Source organism: Heloderma suspectum, chromosome 2, assembly GCF_057233095.1.
Source record: "Heloderma suspectum isolate Gila_16-S chromosome 2, 16-S_ref, whole genome shotgun sequence".
Taxonomy (NCBI): domain Eukaryota; kingdom Metazoa; phylum Chordata; class Lepidosauria; order Squamata; family Helodermatidae; genus Heloderma; species Heloderma suspectum.
In genome coordinates, this window is record NC_139459.1 from 318,400,363 (window position 1) to 318,424,529 (window position 24,167).

At 45.1% G+C, this 24,167-nt stretch overlaps 1 protein-coding gene across 1 annotated transcript in view; it reads right to left on the reverse strand.

Moving 5' to 3' along the window:
* CNTN6 (contactin 6) overlaps positions 1 to 24,167 on the reverse strand; it is a 247,999-nt gene that overhangs the window by 208,240 nt on the left and 15,592 nt on the right. Inside the window, 1 exon segment of the mRNA XM_084840343.1 lies at positions 21,300 to 21,475. Within this exon segment, the coding sequence (XP_084696469.1) occupies positions 21,300 to 21,475 (176 nt within the window).

The following is a 24,167-nucleotide window of genomic DNA, read 5'->3' on the forward strand; positions in this document are numbered from 1 at the left end:
TTTATGTCACTACTAAAAGCTTTTAGTGAGGCAGCTGTACATGCTAATGCAGGCAAGATCATTCTGTGTCCCAAGAATGAGCACTGTGACTATATCAACCAGATGGCGAGGGAAGGATCTACTTCAGCACAGACAATGTCACTGGTAATGATGCCAGGCATGATATGCAATACCCTTTGGAGTTCCTAAACACTCTCAAGTCCAGGATTTTGCTGCCGAGCAAATTGTCTCGAAGAAGGGTGCTATTGTTATCCTACTAAGAAACCTGGACATGACTCAGGGCCTTATCAATGGCACAAGGTTCATTGTGCTTGCCGTGTGCAACGGCTATTTGCATCAAGAAGCCCTCACTGGATAGGCTAAGGGCAAGCAGATCTTCCTGCCAAGGATCAGCCTTGCACCTTCCAACTCATCTCTCTCCTTCCAATCCAAGCATCGCCAGTTCCCTATTCATCTGTCCTTTGCCATCAGCATCAACAAGAGCCAGAGCCAGACTGTGGGCCAAGTTGGCATCTATCTGCCTACACCTGTCTTCTGCTATGGACAACTCTACATTGCCATGAGTCGTGTGTGCTCATTGGCAAACCTCAAGATTCAAATTGTCAATGGACCAAGATAGGAACACAGGAAGCTGCCTTATACTGAGTCAGACTAATGGTCCATCAAGCCCAGTATTGTCGACACTGACTGGCAGCAGCTCTCCAGGGTTTCAGGCAGGAATTTTTTGAACCCTACCTGGAGATGCCGGGGATTGAACCTAGGACCTTCTGCATGCAAAGCAGGTGCTCTACCACTGAGCCAAAGCCCTCCCCCAGAACAAGGACATCACAGTGGCTGACCTGGAGTTTACACCAAGAACATTGTACTTAATAAAGTTTTGGAAAAATAAAAGATGTAACACTTCGAATGTTTCAATAAATGCCATTAGTTAACTTAAACCTTTCATTAGATTTGATTTTTCTCCATGAACTCTGTTCGCAGGTAACCAACTGGTAAAATATGTATTTACAATTTGCCAGCAAACAGTTACAGTCAAACAGGCTTCCCAGGAAAGGTTGTTCCACAACCCAGTTCATACAACCATCAGCCCAATACAGAATTCTCTTGCAGGTACAGAGGGTCTCTGTTGGATTTCCATGAAAGAAGGAAATGTGTATGCTCATCCTACTCTTGCCATTAAAATGAATGAGTCAGCCCATACAACTGTGGACATCCTGTATTTATCAAAGTGCAGTTGGGGTGCTGTGTTGAGAAGCATCATTTTTCTCTGATAACTGTAACTATCATCTGATAAAACAGCTGTGAAGGACAGCTGCCACAGGCAAGTTATTATGGGATGTGGTGCCCATTGAAGGAGACAAGATTACCAAGGGTTCTGAAGTGAACACAGCTTGTGACCCACCAATTTGCCCATTGGTCTTTCCAGTTTGACACAGTTTGACAACTCTCCTCATTTTGTAGACCCAGAATGTGGGGCTGTATATACTGTATAAGTTTGGCAGCTTGTGTTTGGGTGGGTGCATCGTAAGTTCCATAGACCTGGACTAGCCTAGTTCATGGCAACTTCTACAGCAATGTAATTATATAACTTAGGGCACAATCCCATGTGTGTTTAGACAGAAAAAAGTCCTACAAATCCCAGCATGCCCCAGACAACCATGATGGCTGAGGAATGCTGGGAGTTGAAGGACTTTTTTTCTGTCTAAACCTGCACAGGATTGTGTCCTTAGATATTTAAGACTGCAAAAAGAACTTGGGATGATCCAGTTCACATTCAGATGGATGGGTACTTTCCCCTTAAGCACATCTATTTAAGTTGGCATACTTTTACTTGAAATGGATGGAAAAATGAAAAGATTCTCCAGTACTCTAATGAATGTTGAGCATTTTAAAGCATTTACATGTGAATTACGTAACCTTCATTCATAATAATAGACCTGCATAATGCACAGCTCATTAATATGTATGAAGATAGTGCCTCTCAACTGCTTCTTGGACTGAGGGGGAAAAACAACAACCAGAGTTCAAAATACTCCCAGACATTTCCTCTTCTTCTTGGCTTGGCTGACGTCAAGAATGCATGGCTACTTTCAGGCACTGAGTTTATAGAACCTAAACTGTACCATTTTATTTCCTCTCTGACCCTTATTTTTTAATACCTCACTTCCCTATATTGCCAGGGAGGTTGCATTAAAAACAGCAGGCCTCTGGATACTAGACACCAGCAGATAATGCCACTGCCATATTCAGGGAAGAAAAAACAACATCAGACAAAAAACACCTGTGAGTAAAGTTTGCAACTTTGCCTAATTTAGCACTTTGCTGTAGAAAATAGTAACTGTGTGTGTGTGCGTGTGTGTGTGTGCAGTATTCACTTCAAGATAATCTCTGGATTATTCACATAGCTATGTACTAGTAATCTGCCTACCAGGCTGAGATTTGGGGATATGGAAATCAAATCTACTTCTCAAACTTCATTCTGTAGCTCTCCTTCATACCAGGTGAGTTTAGGAAGCTTTGTGCTTGCCTCTGTTGTCTTTGGGGTTCCTTTTTTCTCCATGAGATTGTATTTTTAGTACTATCCTACAACATTCCATCATGGCTACTCATTTGGGTTAATATGAAGTTCTCTTCAGCTAAACGCAAGCAATTTAGGTGAGCCACTGCCAGTTAGTAGGCAATACTAAGCTAGCTGGACGAGTGGTCTGACTAAGTGTAAGGCAGCTTCCTATTGTTGCAGAACCCAGAGTCAGAGAGACCACGGAGTGAAGGAAAAAGGGATTCTTTATTTAAAGTGTGGGCTTAAGGCTGGAATCATTTCCAAAGAGCCAGAAGCCCCGATTTACATCAGCACATTGTTTTTATAGACATTGTGACACATATGAAACGGCTCCTCCTCCCCCTCCCGCGTGGGGTTGCAGTCCTCAACATTTCTTCTCTTAGCACCATTGTTTATAATACAAGAACAGGGTTATATGGTAGCCATGATAAGGAGAGAACAGAAGAGAACAGCAGAGAACAAGATATACAATTGTATGACCTTTGACAAGATAAGGAATTCCTGTGTCTCGTCAGCTTACAACAATATATTCAAGGGAGAAAGAGCTCAGCAAGAACATGAAGCATGAGACTGCATGAGGCTACTTAGTCTGACCCCCGATATGGCTGCTACACTATGTTCTTATTTATTTAACTGAATGCATTTCTTAGCCACCTTTCAAGATTTATTTATTTGTGATATTTATATACCGCTAAATATAATAAAATCCCGGGAGTGGGGGGGAGCAATCCTATGGCTGCTAGTTAGTGGCTAGACAGCCATAGGATATCTGGTTTCCAGGTACTGACCTCAGAGCACATGCTCCAAGGGCGGTTCCTGCAGAACCAGCCTTCCCCCTTTTGTGCTGCCTTGCAGGCAGCACAGAACAGCCCTGCACTCCATGCCCCAAAGAGGAGTGCAGAGTGGCCGAAACTGGGCATTCGGGGGTGGGGGCGTTCCACGGCAGGGGAAGCAGAAATGCTGGTACGACGCATCCTATGTGTCATCAGGCAGTCTCCTCCCTCGCTCCGCCTTCCTGCAGCTAGACAGCTGCCGCAAATGCTGGGCAGGAGAAGCGCAGAGGGAACAATCCCCTCCATGCTTCTCCTGCCCTGCATTGGATAGGCGGTCACCTCCAAATTCGGAGGTGGCCGCCTATCCCCATAGAATTGCACACTTAAGTGGTTTTTATGCTCCTAAGGGGTCATTGAAGGTTTCTTACTCTTCTTCACCCATGCTTGTTTTGGTCTTCATCCTTTGGGTGCTTAGTTCTCTCTGCAGCAACCCTAGTTTATTTTAAGCTATACATATGCTGACCTGAAGCCTGGCTGCTTGATGTTGCAACACTAAACAGCAATTCACACCAGATAATTTTGCTACATGGAAGTGATATCCATGTAGGAAACCATCTTGTCTGAAGAGTTCCTGATAAGGCCATCACCCCTTTTCCTAACTGACAATAAAGAGGCCTGCTAGTATAGAGGGCAAATTTTCTCCTAGGTTATTCTAAACCAGTATTCTTTAAAAACAAAACAAAAACAAAAGTAGCTGTGTTGACCATAAGTGAAATTCCAAAAACCATATATGTGTAATACCTTTATTTATTAGGCCAACAAAAAGATCACACAATATGCGCAAGCTTCTGTGCTCTCCAGTTCTCTTCATGAGGGAAAATGTTATAAAAAGCAGGTTGGAAGTGGGGGATAGGGAAGGGAAAACTCTGACTAGATGGTGAAGTCAGTATCTGCATATTGATATTCAGAGTCCCACACGTATGAGAACAGCTGGATTTTACATTTCTTGCTCCCAGCAGCCCTAGGGACAGCTGCAGGTACAACCAGTAACCATTGGGTCTAGTCTGAATGTCTGCAAACCCCTCCTCCCCCTTTCCATCTTGGGCCTCTGAACATGTTACTAGCATTGAGGAAGTTCACCAATACTTTAAAAAAAAAAAATCCAAGTGGTTTAATGTCCCTCTTTCATGTTAAATGGAATGCTCTTTCACTCTCTTCATGTTAGACTGATCTTATTAGGGTGCAATCCTATGGCTGCTAGACAGCGTCTAGACAGCCATAGGATTTTTCAATTTCTGGGAACCATGCTCAGAGCCAGGGCTCCAAGCTTGGTTCCCAGAAATCTGACTCCCCACCCCCTGCCCCACCACCTCGTAGGTGGTGCAGTTTGTCCCTGGCTACATGCTAATAAAAGCAGTGTAGAGCGTTCCTGGGGTGGGGAGGGGAGGAGACTATGGAAGCACCCTTACAACACTTCCTATGGCCTCCCCCATGGCCTGCTCCAACGTGCCCCACTTAGACAGCTGAAATCGGCCATCTAGCAGCAAACGCAAGGTGGCTGGAGTGCAAAGGAGAGGATCCCCTCCGTGCTCTGCCTACACTGCAATGGATAGTCAGCTGCTCCCGAGTTCAGAGGTGAATGACTATCCCCATAGGATTGTGTCTTTAGGGCGTTAATGTACATTGGTATTATGATTATTTCTATTATAATCATTTGTCTAATTTATATATGCAATTATAAAAATAGGCACATTCATGTCATTCTTTTTCCTTTATAACCATAGTATAAAGATATTTTAAATAAATCCCAGATAACATACATGTACCTGGGAGGGCATCCTATGGATCATAGGATAGCTTTAATTTCCCCCTCTGAGGATTTCCAACATCAGAGATGGGGAAAGGGGATGGATTGGTGGGTGTGCCTCAGACATGCCCTTAACATGGGGAAAAATTTACACCAGCCCTGGAGCTGGCATGATAGGAGGGAAATAGCTAAACACACACACACACTGGAAGATGCAAAAACTAGGGATGTCAGAGAATTTCGCCACGAATCTCGGGGAGGCCGAATGCCAGCGCATTCGGCCCCCCGAAATTGGAGGTGAAACGGTCTGCCACCCCCCCGGGACGGGACTTACCTTGGGCGAATCCTCCTGGCGGCGGCGGCGGCGGTTCGGCGGCGGTTCGGCGGCGGTGGTGGCAGCAGGTCTTCCGACTGGCTGCCAACGCCGCCATTTCCAGGAAAAAAACAAAAACGTGATAGGCTACGTAAAGATTTATGTAGCCTATTGCAGATAGATTTTTAAAAAATACCATGATAGGCTACGTAAATGTTTATGTAGCCTATCACGGCTGAGTAAAAAAACAAAAAAAACCCCATGCATACGCAAATGGCGGTGCCCATGGGCACCGCCATTTGCGTCCTTTATTTTGGCACGTCTAGTCTACGTAAACATTTACGTAGACTACGGTGAAAATAAGGGGAACGCAAATAGTGTAGATGCTACGCTATTTGCGTTCCCCTTATTTTCGCCGTAGTCTACGTAAATGTTTACGTAGACTAGACGTGCCAAAATAAGGAACGCAAATGGTGGCGCCCATGGCCGCCGCCATTTGTGTACGCGCAGTTTGTTGTTGTTGTTTTTACTCAGCTGTGATAGGCTACGTAAACATTTACATAGCCTATCATGGCTGACTGCAGGGACGCAAATGGCGGCGGCTATGGCCGCCGCCATTTGCGGGCCTGGCCGGCCAGGATTCAGGGGTGGAGGGACGGAGCGCCTCCCCCCCGGGCAGAATTTCAGGGGGGAGGGACGGAGTGCCTCCCCCCGGCCAGAATTTCAGGGGGGAGGGACGGAGCGCCTCCCCCCCAGCCAGAATTTCGGGGGGAGGGACGGAGCGCCTCCCCCCCACCACGAATCAAATTTCGTTAAAGGTAAGTGACTTTCGTACATCCCTAGCAAAAACACACGCAAGAACCCTGCACTTTCCCCTCTTTGGCCTTGCTGTGTTCCTGCCAGCAGGGCTTTGAATATCTCAGAGGCTCTGACACCAGTGCTCTCCACATGAAGCAGTACGGTTGCTCTGCCCAGCTAGCTGCAATCCTCTTCCCATTTACCTGGGAGTAAGCCATGCTGAAGTCAGTGGCACCTACGTTTGAGTAGGCATGCATAGGATTGAGGCCTAAGCTCTTCAGCAATGGTGATAAACTAGCAATTCATTCATTCATTTCATTTCATTTCATTTCATTTCATTTCATTTCTATACAGCCCAATAGCCAGAGCAATGACACAACTCAGACCAGGGATAGGTAAGAATTTCATTTCATTTCCGTTTTGATAAGAATTTAGCAAACTTTGCAAGGTTCTCCATATTTGGACAAAAAGAAGATGAGTTTAAAAATAAAAAAAGAAATTCAGAGAGACCAAAGCTGTCAGATCAGATTAGTCCATCCAGAGCCAGGGTTTTGAGTGCTTAACTCTTAAAAGTATGGGTTTGAATCCCTGTGTATTCAATGAAGGGCTACCACCTCTTTTTTCTGGCAGGCTGCTCAGCTTTAACAGCTATATGGCAGGCAGGTATATCATGCCCCCCCCCCCCAATGCTGGGAATAATTGTATCTCTTGAATTTAAATTTGCAAAGACCTTCATATCTGGGAGAGAAAGAACTTGAGATTTTAAAAATTTGAATGTGTGAGAAAGAGAAACTGACCAATTTGCCCATCCCTACGTCAGAAACGCGCGCATGCACACACAAGATCCTTAAAAAGTCACAACTGGGGAAACGTGACATCAGAAAATGCTTTTCTACTTAAAAAACATGAGCTTGTTAGATAGCGAGATCTGAAGGTTTTGGCCTCAATGTTGCAGTTCACATCTAGGTGCAGAATGTCTATAGCCATCACCTATCAATCCTGTTGATCTTGTGACCATAAAGATGATTAAGGAAGCTTAGACTCTGCCACAGTTGTTATCATTTAATCCAGAGCATGGGATCAATGTGCCCATATATTTATATGGCATTTGAACATTATTGCACTGCAGGGGGCCATTGTTGTGAACTTCTGTAATCCATTAATTCAGGAGCTAGTACTTGAAATTAGCTTAGGTGTACTTGAATTTGCACCAAGCTTCTTTTTAACTTTGAAAAGCATTTTTAAGTTCTTTTAAAGTTCTTTTATGTTCTTTTCCCGGTGTACTTTTTAACCAAGCTAATCCCAATCATTTCTAGTCCATTGGCTTAAACTAGCCTACAGTACACGAGGGAATGACATCACAAGTGCTATGGATAATTTGCCTTGAATTTTCTTAACTCAGAGGACCAAATGCAGACAAGTGAGTGTTGTCTGGAATGAATGGTGAATTTGCACAATCAGTCCAAGGCTTCTTTCCTCCCCAAAGACACACACACACACACACACACACACAAACACACACACATACATGCACAAGTTGACCCCCCCAACACATACGATTGCTGTAATTGATCCTCTCTATTTGTGTTTTGCTTTTCTCCTTCCTATCCTGTCTCAGGATGTTTGTTTGTGTAAAATAAGGGTACTTGATATCACATGAGTGCAAAAGGTTCTCCTGCCTTCCCATACAGAATGGGAGGGTTGTTTGGTGTTCCTTTGTTATTATTTCACTTCAAAAAAAAATCATCCCACCATTCTACTAAAAGAAGCCCTAAGGCTGCAGATAGCTTGGGTTAAAACAATGTAAAACACCAACCATAAACAGTCAAACAAAGCAGTACAGATAAACAGCTGTAAAGGTGAAAAAGCTGTTCTGAATCATCAATATTAATTGTTCTTAAATGCTTGAGCAAACGTAGGGATGGGCGAACAAGCGGTGTTCAAGATCACTAGGATTCTCATCCCCTCATCCTGGGCCTGATTCCCATTGACATTTGCATTGCTGCTCAGTTGCCATGAATGGGAAACCTGCACAACTCAAGCAGCAGTCGAACAGGACATTTGCGAAAATCTCCGCAAATTTGCACAATCAAACTGAGAATCGGGATTAAGATGACAACGAGCACATGTTGGACAATTTATGAAGGCAGACAGGTGCTCTTGCTCATGTTCAGAGCTTCAAACAGGGCATGGCCACATGTTTCAAGAGCAAAAACAAAATTCTCATACATTCCTATACAAACAGGATAGACTTGGGCTATCATGCAAAACAGGGATGGGGAACCCTGGCCCACAGGGTTCGCCCATCTGGCCTGCCAGCTTCTTCCCCTGGTCCTGCACCCTCTCCCAGGAGGGAAAAGCTCTTATCTCCAATGAGCTGATGATCAGAAATAAGAGCTTTTCCATGCAGAGGAGAGGGGGTGGGGCCAGGGGAGAAAGCTGCTGAGTGATTCAGTCCTGCTTGTGTCTGAGACATGTCCTGGTTATTTCTTAGTAGAGATGGGCGAACCACCCTGTGCCTGCCCCATGTGCCATGCACCGGACCCTCACCACTTACCCACCCCTGTTCAGCTCCCTGGTCAAGCCAGCAGGCAGTCCACAGGTGTCTGGTGAGTGGTGTGTGGCCACCCGACTCCTCAGCGAGCCATTTTGCATAAAACCGCAGCTGGTTGTTTCATGTAAAAGATATTTTATGAAAATGGCGACCACAAAGCGGCCATTTATGCAAGATTACAGACATGGATATATTACAGACACTGGACTCCATCCCCCTCTTGGACTCCTGTGACATTCCTTCTTCTTAGGCTTCTCCTGCAGAGACTGGTCCTGATTACTTGTGCATAGGCATGCTGCTCATGCTTACTTCTGAGTATTGTTATTTGGATGCTATTTGAAACCGATTCAGTCCTGCTTATTTCTGAGTAGGCATTCAGAAGCCTTGTCCTGATTTTTTTCTGAGCAGGCTTAAAATTGGTAATAATGTAATTGGCCCCTCCTATTTTGCCTTTGGCCATGCACACAAATGGAAGGAGCCCACCTCCATGAAACCTTTCTGAGATTGGAATTCAGCTCTCAGTCTGAAAAAGATCCCCATCCCCCAATATAAAAGTAATGAAGATGTCAGGTAAATGTGTCTAGGAACAAAGTAGAACAATTGGGGTGCCACCACAGAAAAGTCTAGTAGTCTCCTGTCTGATCTCTGAAAGTACAGATACCTGGAGGAGAGCCTAAGATGAAATATACCAACATCTAGTTATAAATTGGGTATTTTTATACCAGCTAAAGAAGACGGAATCACCTAAGCAATCCCATTCAATGCAGATGAACTTTTGAAAAGAACAAAGGGGCAAACTAGACATTGCATCAGGAGTTCCATTCCCAGATTCTTCAGCTTTGTCCCCTGCCCCCAACGTTCTAGCATCAAATTAGAGCCATAGTGTTGAAGGAGCACAAGGATTAACACCTGCACCATTTCCCCAGTCCAGATTGCTGCCCAGGAAGGAAATTGTATTTGCCCCATGAAGGAAATCATACAGGGTCCCATATGGTCCCTGCATGTTTTACTCTATGGGTCATATAGGGAGGGCAGAATTTGGGTTGGAAAATAGACCAGGAGAAGCATTAAGCCCTAATGCCATAACTTTGATGCAATCCTGGCTGCTTTTCCCCTTTGAAGTAAGATGAGGAAAATCTGATCATATTTAATTAAGCCCAGATAGAGAATGACAAGTGTCAAGCTGGTGCAGAGCAGAAGGATCTCTCTGCAAGAGATAGGCTTCCAAAAGACCACTGCGTGAAGAAAAGAGATCAGATCCCATTACCCGAATTCCAGAAAGAACCATCCCACCACCCTGATGATCAATCTGTTGTGATGATCCCTTTACAATGTGAAAGCTACTGCAGTATGACTCTGTCCTGCACCTCTTGGGTAAGGTCAGAAGCCCTGGCCATCTAGATGTTTTAGCCTACAAATCCCATCAGTCCTAGTCAGCATAGCCAATGGCAAGGATTATGGGAGTTGGGGCCCTCTAGATGTTTTGGCCTCACTCTGTTTTGTTGCTCACCTCTGTTTTAATGTAACTCAAGCACTGTGGAGATGAACCACACTGCAGCACTATTCCATGTTGTGAGTGTCAGAACAGGCCCAAGGATTTATCAAAATGCATTAGACATCCTATGAATCTCTTTGATCGTAACAGACCTTTCCACTTCGTGCCAGCTTGAGGTTTTGGCTTTTCCTCATGGTCCACATTTAAAAAGAAGTCTACTTCTTAGCCCAGATGACCAGGGGGAAACAAACAGTCAGTCATATGCATTGATTGTATACATTCATTCTGAATGAAATCTTGAATACAAATTCATCACTACTTGACCACTTTTGAGGAGGAGGACCACACATTACAGCCCCCACAGGAATTGACAACCCTGCAGCTGTTTTTCCACATATAAGCCACACTGTTTAGCAGCAGTCAGAATGTGACTTATGGCAGGGAGTTTCCCTGCAAGCATTAACATGGAGTGGGGGTGGTGAAATTCAATTTGTGATGGCCCCCACAGAAAACATTAATGCAGATGGTTCATCAAGCTCTGCCAGAGCACTGCATCATGTCCTTTTGGGAGACTAAACCAATTTCCACAAAGAGAGCAGAATTGAACATAATGTATGATTCTAGCCCAGTTTGTCTACTTTTAATGTCAGCGGCTTTCCTGCAGAGGTTGTTCCCAGCACCTGCTACCCGATTCTTTTAACTGGAGATGCCAGGGACTGAGCCTAGAGATGAATGAATCATCACAACCCGACCTTGCCAAAATTCTCTGAATTCCATCACTCAAGCTCATTCTGACTGAGCCGTATGAGATTGCAAGCTCTGTTTTCTCCTTTTCGCATGAAAATCTGTGCATATTTTCGTGCATATCTTTCCAAATGTACACATCCATTGTGTGCATCTTTGACATGTATGAATTGTTTCCTCATTGATTAAAGCATACTTGTGCACATTTTTCAGATGTACATTTTTTCAGATGCATTTTTCAAATGTACACATGCTGTAGAACACTTTTTTTTTTGATCCGCCAATCACATTGCAAGCTCAGAAGTGTACAGACTTCAAATGCAGATTTTGTCTGAGTAAGTGTTCCATCCGGAAGGTGCAAACTGGGTAATTCCTGATTTAAAAAAAAAAAAAAATTGAAAGGAATTCTCCATAGATCCATAATTGGGCCTGGAACCTTCTGCATGCAAGACATGTGCTTGGATGATGAGTGATGGCTCCTCCCTAAATAGTAAGAATTGAAACTACAGTGGCTCCTAAATCTCAACTATGGCAAATTTTGGAGATTAATTTGGAAGTTGTTGCTTAGGAAAAATTGGTGGGAAGCAAAAAGCATTTGTGATAAGACTAGTGAAAATGTATCAGATGATTTATGTGAATATTGTAAAAAATATATCTTATAGAAAAGCAGGGCAATTAAGGAGCCCTGTCTGTAGAGGACCCCTTCATGGATCACTGCCTTGTTGTGGCGAAGGGGCTTGCGTAACTCAATGAAGCCATAAGCTATGCCATGCAGGGCCACCCAAGATGGACAGGTCATGGCAGAGAGTTCTGACAAAATGTGGTCCACTGGAGAAGGAAATGGCAACCCACTCCAGGATTCTTGCCAAGAAAACCCCATGGAACGTATCACAAGGCTAAAAGAGATGACGCTGGAAGATGAGCCCCTCAGGTTGGCAGGTGTCCAATATACTACTGGGGAAGAGCAGAGGGAATTTCCAAGTAGCGCCAGAAAGAGTGAAGCGGCTGGGCCAAAGCCGAAAGGACACTCAGCTGTGGATGTGTCTGGTGGTGAAAAGAAAGTTCGATGCTGTAAAGGATGGATAATAGCTCTGTGGGAGAGCACATGCATTGCACATTAAAGGTTCCAGGTTCAGTCCTGGGCCTGGCACCTGCAGTTAGAGCTAGGAAAGACCCCTGCTGCCTGTGAGACAGCAATGTTGGAGAAATATCCAACAGATTCAAATGAGTTCGGATTTCTATGAATCCAGCCTGTGGATTCCACAGTGGACTGGCTTTTTCCAAATTGCACAGATTCTGTGGTCCAGATTTGGGTTGAGGGAGATCTGGGATATGCATATATTTGTGTAACTGCTAATGTGCATTACTAATGTGAATTACTAATGCACGTTAATGCCAATGTCCGAGCTCATTTGAATCTGTTGCGTATTTCTCCAACATTGCTTTCAGTGTGCACTTGCACTAATCTGCATTAATGCTACTGTACACTTGTGCAAGTGGAACACAGTTCTCATATATTCCTAAACACCCCCCCCCCCGATTCCATCAACGAGCAGACAACAGACTGAAAGACTCCTGACAATTCATGGAACACAGATGGTACGGATTTCACAAAATCCATACATCTCTACTGTGAGGGTAGAAAGTACTGAGCTAGATAGACCAATGGTCAATATAAGGCAGCTTCCCCAGGTCCTACACATCTACATACTACCTTGTGTACTTTCTCTTGTTGCCAGAAGTAATCCAAATTAAACTATGTGTTTTAAAATCCTAAGCAAGGACCTTAGAGAACTAGCTGCTATCTGTTGGGAATGCTCTGTCTCTGGATTTCCGGTCTTAAGAAGAGTTCAGCTAAACGGCCTACAAGGCCCCCTCCAATTCTATGATTTCCTAGCCTAGCAGTCAGCATGCTTTTACTAGGGCTGTGTACGGACCGCCTGCTTCACTTTGGATGCTGCTGCATCAGATCCTCCAAATCAGCCCTGCTTTGACTCGGACTGGTTCAGACCCCCCTCCACTTTGACATGGTTCCAGATCCAAAGCAAGATTTGGATATATGGATCACTCGATTTGGGTGTTTTCCCATTGACTTGCATGGGAAAACACAAATGGCTATACCTATATGTATGATAAATACATGAAACTTGGGGTCCTCTCTGCTGACATGGAGGGGATCCCACTTGCCAGATTTCAGGTAGTTTGGCCAGGTTCCTTTTGTGCTAGCTAGGTGCAGCTGAAATTTGATTTTTTCCACAAAAACTCTTAAAGGAAAGAGCTATACCGCTCAGCTCCACGCTGCCTGCTCAGCTGTCTATGGCCATGTTTCCATGACAATGGAAGGAGAAGCTAATGGAGAAGTACTGGACTTTTTTCTTTTTTTTTAAGGAATCAGCTTTGCTGCAGTGTGGTCCATGCAGGGCTCCACGAGCAGGTTCTCCAGAGCAGTAAAAATTTCATCACAGAACATACCTCCTGGTGGGGGTGGGGGTTGGAGTGAACATCATCTAACTGGCAGGGGCTGCTCAACTAATAAGAGAGGCTTACCCCCTCCCCCCTTTCCCCTGAAAGTCCAGATGCACCTTTATTTCAGGAGCAAGCCTCATTGAGCATAATGGGAGTTACTTCCGAGTAGACACACATATGTGTGTGCTGGGAAAGAGAGTAGTAAACACAAAGATGGAAACCAGCCCATATTTTAACCTGCAGGATCTCTATAACAAAGGGTGGAAGTAGTTTCTTCCTAATGCAATAAACTAAATAAAGGAGAATTGGAGCCTCAAGATCGCACTGTGCCTTGTCAATTAAGGGGGTGCTCTGTAAGTTCTGTGGACATTAAGAAGGCAAGCATCATTGACCACAATGGGAGTCACTTCTGAGGGGGACACTAATGGGTTTGTTGTGGGAAAGAGACCAGTAAACACAAAGACAGAAACCAGCCCCCATTTTAACCGCAGGATCTCTATAATGAAGGGTCGAAGTTTCTTCCTAAGGCAATAAGCCAAACAAAGGAGAATAGGAGCCCTGAGATCGTGTTGTGTCTTGTCAATTGAGGGGGTAAATCACTGATGGAAATACCCCCAAGGACTGCTAGCCATCTCTTGCTCATGAGGAGACAGCTAGCGAACTGCGGGGGCATGCGCCATGCTGCTGGTTGGCTGTCCTTGACAGCCAACCAGGTAGGGGGAGGAGGAGCTGTGGTGCACCCCCCCCCCACTGCCACTAGCCATCTCCTGATCATGAGGAGGAGACAGCTAGTGAGAGGCGGGGACATGTGCCATGCCTCACCCTCCTCCTGCCTGGGCAAGTCACAGTACTTTTTGCATGTAAGTCTATGTGCACACATAGACTGATATAAAAAAAGTGCTGTGAATCTCCCAGATACTCAAGATTCATGGCACTTTTTGCACATAAGTCTATGTGCACATAGACTTCCAAACGGCATGTTTAAAAAAACACATGGTGATCACAGTGGAGGCAGAGGGACCGGCGAGAAGAGCAGGGGCTGGGTGGGGGGCGCGCGTCTGGAGAACCCAGATGGGGGTGGGTTCTCACATCCCTAAGTAACACCACCAGAATGATCTCTGCCTCTGAAATGCAGCCATTTTTCTCCAGTTATTCAATCTTCCCCTTCCTCCACCACTGTCACTGATTGGAGATTGCTGGGTTACGTTCATCCCTTATTTGGCAACTAGATTTTCCATTCACCAAAGCTCCCTCCCTCATCCTCCTCTCTTCCCCCTTCACTCCTCCCTCCTCCTCAACCCCTCGCTGAAGTTTCTCAAGTTGATACTTTTGGCGACAGGCTGTCTGGGTTGCTCAGAACAAATCACCGAGTCAGACAAGGCATTTGGTATATAAGCTGCTTCGCTTCAGGGTGCCTCGTTGCTATTCTGCTCTGCCTCATATCATACAGAGGCACCTCTGAAGCAGCCTGCTTCAACTCGTTATTTGGGCTTTGGACTGAGGCTAGTTTTTACCTCTGAAGCATCAAAAGAAAAATGATTCAAACCATAGTAGAAATAGGCAGATATTATCACCTTTACGCAAAACAGTCTGTGGACCACTACCTCCACTGTCTCCTTTGCATGACCTTCTGTGACAGGAGATTTGTAATAGGAACAGAAAAGGATTAATAATTAATACATTTACTGATGTCTGAAACAGCTACACAAGGCTGGCTTTAGAAGCATCTTTTATTAATGAGCATTAAAAACAATTGCTGTCTTAGTGCAGCAGCCAGCCCAGATAGGGATGGGGAAAGAAGGATCAGGAAGGAAAAAATGTGCAACTTCCTTCAAGCTGCCTTTTCTTTGAAGAGTAGCTTTACTCAGGTACCTTTCAAAAGGCCAAGTTTAAAATGTCAAAGGTTGTGATCTAGAGCCCTACAGGAACATTGACTGTGTTCCTATGGAGATGAAAATCTAGGAGAATGCTAACGGAACAATAAGAAGTGAGCCCAACTGCCTTGTAAGCCACTTCAGGATTGTGACTGTATGGTTCCAAAAGTGGAAATGGTGGTGCCCATGTTGTATCCTCAGATTGCAGCCAATGGCTTGGACCCTGGGCTTTCACTTCACAGAGGAGCTTCCTTTCAAGGTAGGAAAGTTCTGCACATGCAAGGGTCTTTCCGGGCGGGAACAAAACTCCCCTTTGGTGAACAAAAGCTTCTTCTGTTGATGGAAAGAAAATGTAGGATCTAAGTCATTGCCACCACACCCCAGAATGAAGACACAAGTATTGGGATTAATGAGTCACAATTTGATCATCTTAATAAAACAAGGATCTGCAATGAGTGAAATCTTCCACCTATCTCTTATCTCTGTACCTTGAGGTACCTGGGAGAACCTCCCACAGACTCCTAGTCTGGGTGTGCAGTGGAAATGCAGAAGACAATTGTTATTTCAAGGAGTTTAGTGGTGTACCAGAAATTGCCCCTTCTCATGTTTACACTTCTGGCTGGGCCTGTTGCTTTTAGTGGTTAGCCATGCTTCTTCCTCCCAAGGCCAATTATCTGTTTGAGACTGAATGACTTGAGAATCTAGTAGATAAGCATCTGGTGAGATCTCACATTTAGATACTTGTTGCAAAACTAGCCAGGATTGTCATATCTATATTGCCTGTGGTCCCACTTGCTAGAGCTCCAGAACAGGGGTGAAGTTAATATTATATATATATATATATATATATATATATATATATATATATATGAATATATGAATCCCTGAGACACTCTCAGGGTGGGATCTCAACACAGACTGATCCAGAAAGGTGCTGCTTTCCAGGCCATTATTGGAGTCACATCCATTGTCATATTTTGATGGGGTCCCCCGGCAACTGTAAGGATGTAAACTTATTATCTTGCTTTGAAGTAGATTGCTGCAATTATTTGCATAGCCTATCACATGAAAAAACAGGGATGCAAATGGCGTAGTGGATGCCATTTGCGGCCATAAATCTGGTACATTAACATAAATTCAGCTGTAATTGGCTGCATTTAGGCTAATCTAACAGCTTTATGGCCGCAAATGGCGCCCACTACACCATTTGCGTCTGGAGACTTAGCACAGTGATATGGCACGGCAATGGCTGCTGGCTGTCTTGCCAGAGATGCGGAGCAGGTGGCTGGCTCCACAGGATCAACGTGGAGCAGAGCCAGCCTGGATGGATTCCAGGGGGAGGGACAGATCACCTCCCCCTGCCTGTGGATCCCCCCAGCTGGAATGGGGTAAGTGGTCCACCCATCCCTACAAATGGCATAAAAAAATACTCAATTTACAGCAGTGATTTTCCCAAGGTCTGGGAATGGCAGATGCCATTTGAGGACATTGTCTTTTTAAAACCTGGAAGCCATTGTGCATGCAGGTTCTGCAGGTGCAGAAGTAAGGGGAGCTAGTCCACTGCAGACTAGGGATGTCAGAGAAATCCGCTGCAGATCCGCAGCGGATCAGGACCACTTACCTCTGCTCCAGGAAGACTGGAGGTGGAACGACACTCAGCTGCTTCCTGCCATCCAGAGCCGTTCGCCTCTTCCCTGTCCCTGCCTATTGCCATGTCTTAAAAAAAGAAAAGGGCTATCAGGAAGATGTGCCCATAGACTTATATGCAATTAGAGTCATGAATCTTGCATATAAGTCTATCCTGCAAAATTCACTGCTCTATTTTCCATATAAGTCTATGGGCACATCCTGCTGATTGCATGTGCCCATAGACTTATACGCAAAATAGAGCAGTGAATCTTGTGTATAAGCCTATGGACACGTAGACTTATATGCAAGATTCATGACTCTATTTACGTATAAGTCTATGGGCACATCCTCCCGATCGCCTTTTTGTTTTTAAAAAGACATGGCAATTGGCAGGGACAGGGAGGAGGCGAACGGCTCTGGCTGGCAGGAGGGAAGGCAAGCACCCCCAAGCCAGTCCCCCCCCCCCGGAATCCAAGCAGAGCAGAACCGCTCTGGAGAATTCTGTGGGGGAGGAACAGATCACCTCCCCCCCACGGATTCCCCACTGGAACAGATGGTGGGGAATCCGTACACCCCTACTGCAGACCCTGCAGATCAGATTCTTGGGAATCCAGCCTTCTTTGAATTCACAGTGGATTTCTCCAGCATCCCAAGCTGAAGGGTCATTTGCCCTCCCCAGTTCCTTAGCGCTGCCAACAATGGTAGATTGGGAAATAGGGGTGATAGATAGGGGTGAATGCTCCTTCCTTGTTCTCCTCGACCTCTCAGCGGCTTTTGATACCATTGACCACGGTATCCTCCTGGACTGCCTGGAGGGGTTGGGCATTGCAGACACCGTATTGCGGTGGTTCTGGTCCTTCCTCTCTGGCAGGTACCAGAGGGTAGCACTGGGAGAGGAGGTTTCGGACCTGTGGCTGCTCACTTGTGGGGTGCCACAGGGTTCCATCCTCTCCCCGATGCTATTTAACATCTATGTGAAGCCACCGGGGGCTATCATCAGGAGGTTTGAGGTGCAGTGTCATCAATATGCGGATGACATGCAGCTCTAACTCTCGTTCAAATCTTCACCAAGGTTGGCCGTAGAATCCCTGTCCAAATGTCTGGAGACGGTGAGTGGCTGGAAGGGGAGGAATAAGCTGCAGCTGAACCCTGACAAGACCAAGGTACTTTTGGTGGGAGGCTGATGTTAACAAGATCTTGTTAACAAGATGAGGCTGGGGGATGTTAACCTGGTGTTGATGGCTACTCTTGAAAGACCAGGTCCGCAGCCTGGGGGTCATTTTGGACTCCCAGCTGTCCATGGAGGCTCAGGTGTCAGCTGTTAGCCGGACAGCGCTGTATCAACTTCATCTGATACTGCGGCTGCGCCCCTTCCTTCCCAACCACCTGCTCCCATCGGTAGTACATGCCCTGGTCTCCTCTCGTTTAGACTACTGTAATGCGCTCTACGTGGGGTTACCCCTGAAGACGGTTCGGAAGCTGCAGCTGGTACAGAACGTGGCGGCTAGGGATGGACAAAAGTCCCTTACCTGATCCCGACGCTTGCTTCGCGGTGGGGGAGAGGCGATCTGTCCCTCCCCCCGAAATTCTGGCCGGGGGGGGAGGCGCCCTGTCCCTCCCCGCCGAAATTCTGGCTGGGGGGGAGGCGCCCCGTCTCTCCGGCCGCGAAACCTCGTTGTCTGTCGGGATGCAAATGGCGGCGGCCGTAGCCGCTGCCGTTTGCATCCCTGCAGTCAGCCATGATAGGCTACGTAAATGTTTACGTAGCCTATCATGGCTGACTTTGAAAAAAGAAAAGAAAAAGCACGTACGCAAATGGCGGCACCCATGGGCGCCGCCATTTGCGTTCCTTATTTTGGCACGTGTAGTCTATGTAAACATTTACGTAGACTACGGCAAAAATAAGGGCAACGCTATTTGCGTTGCCCTCATTTTTGCCGTAGTCGACGTAAATGTTTACGTAGACTACACGTGCCAAAATAAGGAACGCAAATGGCGGCGCCCATGGGCACCGCCATTTGCGTACGCGCATTTTGTTTTGTTTTCAAAGTCAGCCGTGGTAGGCTACGTAAACATTTACATAGCCTATCACGGTGTTTTTTGAAAATCTAGCTGTGATAGGCTATGTCAATCTTTACATAGCCTATCACGTTTGTTTGTTTGTTTTTTTACTTGAAAATGGTGGCGGCGGCCGCTGGTTGGAAGACCGGCCGCCGCCGAACCGCCGCTGAACCGCCACCGGAGCTGCCGTTTCTCCACCAATTTCAGGGGGCCGAATGCGCTGGCATTCGGCCTCCCTGAGATTCGTGGAGAAATTCTCTGACATCCCTAGCGGCGGCTCGCCTGATCAAAGGCTGCCACCGGCGAGATCGCACTACTCCAGTGCTGAAGGAGTTGCACTGGTTACCAGTTGTTTTCCGGGCTAAATTTAAGGTGTTGGTTTTGACCTTTAAAACCCTATATGGGAACTCCACCATGCCCCCTCTTTAATGAGCTTCCACTGTGCATTAAAAACATGGTTGTTCAGGTAGGCATTTGGGGTGGGTTAGGGTATTTTAGAAAGCGTTTTTATTGTAGAACTTTATTGTTTTAAACTGTTTTATTATATTCTGTACATCGCCCAGAGTGGCTGGGTGACCAGCCAGATGGGCGATTAATAAATTTAATAAATAAATAATAATAAATAGTAATAAAGCTTCCCTTCAGCATGAAGATGCTCACCAGCTCAGCTGAAGTGCTCACTAGTGCAGCCTCTCCGAATCACCCTGCCTGCCTGCACTGCCTGCTCATTGTGACCAAGGAATCTTAGAAATCCTCCAGTCAGACAAACTGAACACACACACACCCTATGTCTGGATGATTTTCAGCATGGAGTGGGTGAAAAAAGGTGCTCCCTAAACCAATTGCCAGCAATAACCCCGCCCCCATTCCTACTCAGCTCCGAGGGTGACTGGCTAATCCCACACTACAATTAGGGATGGGTGGGCAGGCTGCTGCACTGGATCCAAAGAGGCTCGATTGGGAGGGAGGCTCTACCTTATAGAGGCACCAAATGCCTTCCTCCTATTGGGCCACTAATGCCTTCATAAAATCTCACAGGAAGACTCACTGTGCCTAGGGAGGTGTGACTCAGAAAACTCAAGCTCACCAAAGTTCTCCGAATTCCACCTTGCAGCTCATTCCAATTCAACTGTGTCCAATTGTGAGCTTTTTTTTTTTCTAGTCATGTGCAAATCTGTGCGCATTTTGTGCATGTTTTCCTAAATATACACATCAACTGTGCACATCTTTGAAATGTACACATTCTTCTCCCAATGATTAAAGCATTTTTTTGTGCATTTTTCAAAAGTATGCATGCTAATTGAACACATTTTTTTGGTCTGTGAATCACATTGCAAGCTTGGAAATGTATGGACTTCCATCACAGATTTTGTCTGAGTTCAGCTTTAATCTAATAGGTGCAAACTGAGTAAATCCTGATAAAAAATGAAATGAAATGAATTTACTATACATCCCTAACTGGGCCTAACTCTAGTAAAAGGGTGGGGCAACCCTACCCCTCCCAAAGGTCATGGGGCACCAATGTGTATACTCATAGTATTTTACTTTTCTGGCTGCATACATGGTGAAGGACATAATGTGGCCAAATACACCTCTTTTAACTATATGGATCTTATTAGTGATTTCAGTCTGCACACACCCACACACAGAGACACATACACACCATACACCCATATGCATGCGTACATGAAAATAAAGGACAGCTACGCATTTTAGGTGCAAACAACAATGCCATGCCAATTACAAAGCAAATTTGAGGAGGTGTGTATGCCTGTTAATACAACTAAATGTCAGTAAGGTAATTACCATGTGTGACATTTATGTGACTCTGCTGGACATCATTATGCTTTTCCTATTACTTTATTTTCCAACCTATAGTGGGGTGTAGAACAGATATTTCACAAATAGCAATTTCACCAGAAAAAAGATCCTCCTTTTCTATTAAGCAAAAAGTAATTATGTTCATCTTTCTTGACCTTTCAGTCACCTGTATATAATTATTGCATGCTGCAAGGACCTGGATATCCATTTCATCACTCTAATTTGGGGGGTGAGGGGAGATTGCAATTGAATATGAAAAGGTAAAGATGAACAAGTTCAACCATTTTGTAACAAACTTCATTGCTGTTCTAACTGCCTAATGGATTGTTTTCAGTAAACAAAATAATTGCGAAACTGACTAAATCAATAAAGCTGGAAATAAAATATATTGCTCCAAAACTTACATGCAAACTGAAGTTTTGCTTTCCTGCTCAGAATTGTTCCAAACGAATTTGTGACCAAACACTGGTATGTTCCAATATCTCGTTTTTTATGTGGATTATTGATTGCCAGGCTGCCTTCCACCAGCCTGTAGTGATAACTCATGGTGAGATCGATATCGGTGCCATTCTGCTTCCACCTTGGGGGGGGGGGAAATAAAATTATAATTTACAGAGGCTATTCAGGTTTCATTTTTAAACAGTGTGCTATAGCATACCTGCAACAATGAAAGCATGGTTAAAATATAAGCATATCACACCATATTTCATGGCAGACTGATTTTTATATCTATCTTGTAAATTCCTCTGTAAATTTTACTGCTTGAAAAACTTCTGTTTTTAATGGTGCATCCTAAGCAAACATCCAAATATCTACAAAAAATAATTTTAACTTATACATATTAACCAAAGTATACATTTGAATAGCAGTGCAGAGGATGACAAGATTACAGATATATTCTTTTTATATATATACTATAAATGATACCTGGGAATATTTTACAGTCCTTGCAAGTGATGTAATAAATTTGCTTATAGCAATGATTTCAGAGATATAAATCAGAGCAAATTATACTTCAAAGGGCAAGAAGAAAGCAGGAAGGGGATGTTTATACCACTAGTTTGAGATTGATAATGTAATAATGATAACACTGTTATTTTAAAACATGATTTGTCTCTGTTAGCCTGTTAGAGAGAAAATGAATCGTGTCTGCAACATATCACAGCTATTTACAAATGTCAAAATAAATTGTGTTCCATAGATAATCATTTTTTCCCCAAGAAATAAAAAAAGTGTTGTGGATTAACCATTTCTTGCCTTAAAACAAATTCTCCTTACTTTTGCACAAAGATGGCGTTGTAGAACCAGAGCTCATAGTAACACAACACCAGCACTTTTTTAAAAATTAGTAGTGACACTGATGTCATCCCCCCTCCCACCCAGCCCTAGGGATGGTGGAGAAATCCGCCACAGACCCAAATGAGGCCAGATTCCAAAGAATCCAACCTCCAGAATCCACAGTGGACTGGCTGCACTCACCCCCGTGTCCGCAAGAGTTCCCACGGGGCAGCTCTCCAGCTTTCTAAAAAACGCAATATGCTAATGGCAGCTGCCATTAGCTTATCACAAGAAAATTACAGCCGTAAATGGCATATTGTACACCATTTGCAGCTGTGAAGGACTTACTTTTACATAAATACAGCCATAAACAGCTGCAATTTATGTAAAAGTAGGTGCTTTACAGCCTTAAATGGCGTAAAATATGATAGGTTAATGGCAACAGCTATAGACTAATGGCAGCTGCCATTAACCTATCGCATGTTTAGAAAGCTGGTGGAGAGCCACTCCACCAACTCCTGCAGATTCAGCAGGGCTCAGGAGAAATCTGTGGGGCCCCAAGCAGCCTGAATTGCCCCATGGCAGACACTCCCCTCTGCCGGACTGGACATTGGGGGATTCATCCATCCCTATCCAGCCCTCAGACATCCCTGTTCCCTCTGAGTTTAGGTGCACAGTTCTCAAAGTAGTTGGGGGGATGCCCAGCATCAGCGGTCAGCATAAGTAGTCAGCTGCCAAGGGCCCAAAGATTCAGAAGGGCGCATCCCTGCCCCTGAGCCTACCCTCAGCAGCTCCTGCCATTGCCCTCCTCACTTGTCCACAGAGCTAGCAAAATGAAGCACTGAGGACTGAGTCTGCAGGCCGCCACAGCACCTGATTTAAAAAGATACAGACTACCCCGTGCCCTCATTGGCCATGTCCCCTGCAAAGGCAGCACCTGATTGGTTTAAGTCACTGCAACTTGAAATGGAACTTTATTATTATTTGTAATTGTGTGTTGTGGGGCCTGCAGACTTGTCCGGCTGGGTTCGGTGGCGCTTTACTAGTGAGCAGTGACCAGGATGGCTGCTGGAGGAGGAGGAGGAGTTACTGCCACTACCCCCAAGGTAAAACATGAACAGAGGGAATGCTGGTTGGCTGTCCTGGGGGAGGGCAGTTTCAGGATGCTGGGGGTAGGTGGGTCGGCAGGTAGGACAGATTGGGCAGGTGGCTTGGGGGGCAGTTTCAGCAACTAGTGGGTGGGCTTTGGTGCTGGTGGTAGGCAGGGGTCCTCAGCAATTGGTGGGTGGGCTTTGGCAGCAGCAGATGGTTTTGGTGGGCAGGGCAACAGGGCAGCAGGGGGCAACAGTGGGGGGCCCATCAGTAGCTCTGTGCCAAGGGCCCATTGGGCCCTGCTGGGGAAAATATATTTTTCTAGCAACAATATAGTACCCTTGTAGTTACGTAAATTATTTTGGTGTGGCTTGGTCTTGAATGGGAAATTATGACCTAGTAACTTTACACACACCCCCGCTCCTGGTAGAGATAAAAACTGCCGGAACTGGTTGGTTGAAATGGATCACGACAGCTGCCTAAAATTTTAGGCTGTCCTTGGAGTTATGGCTACAGGAATTGTCATGATGAGCACCTGCACTTCAAAATCTACATGACTGTGTACAAAGTACATTCCTTGCACACTCAAGTTGCTGGTCACAGTCCAGAGGGCACTCAATCTAGCTGCATGTCCAAAGTGTCTTCTGATTTAGTACTTTCTACAGAACAGCAGCTCCCCACATTGCATGTCTAACAGTATTATATATATTTTTAGGAAGGATAAATATTACCAGGGTCTTGTGGGGGCAAAGGCTGCCTGTAAAGGAGAAGTAAGATGTCAGAATGAGCCCACCATGCTTCGGTGCTGAAAAGTTCTAGTGGATTTGAATGGTGGTGGCAATATAGTCCCTCAATTATTGGGAAAATCTAGGCAGCCCAGAGCTGATTCACATTTTTAAAGC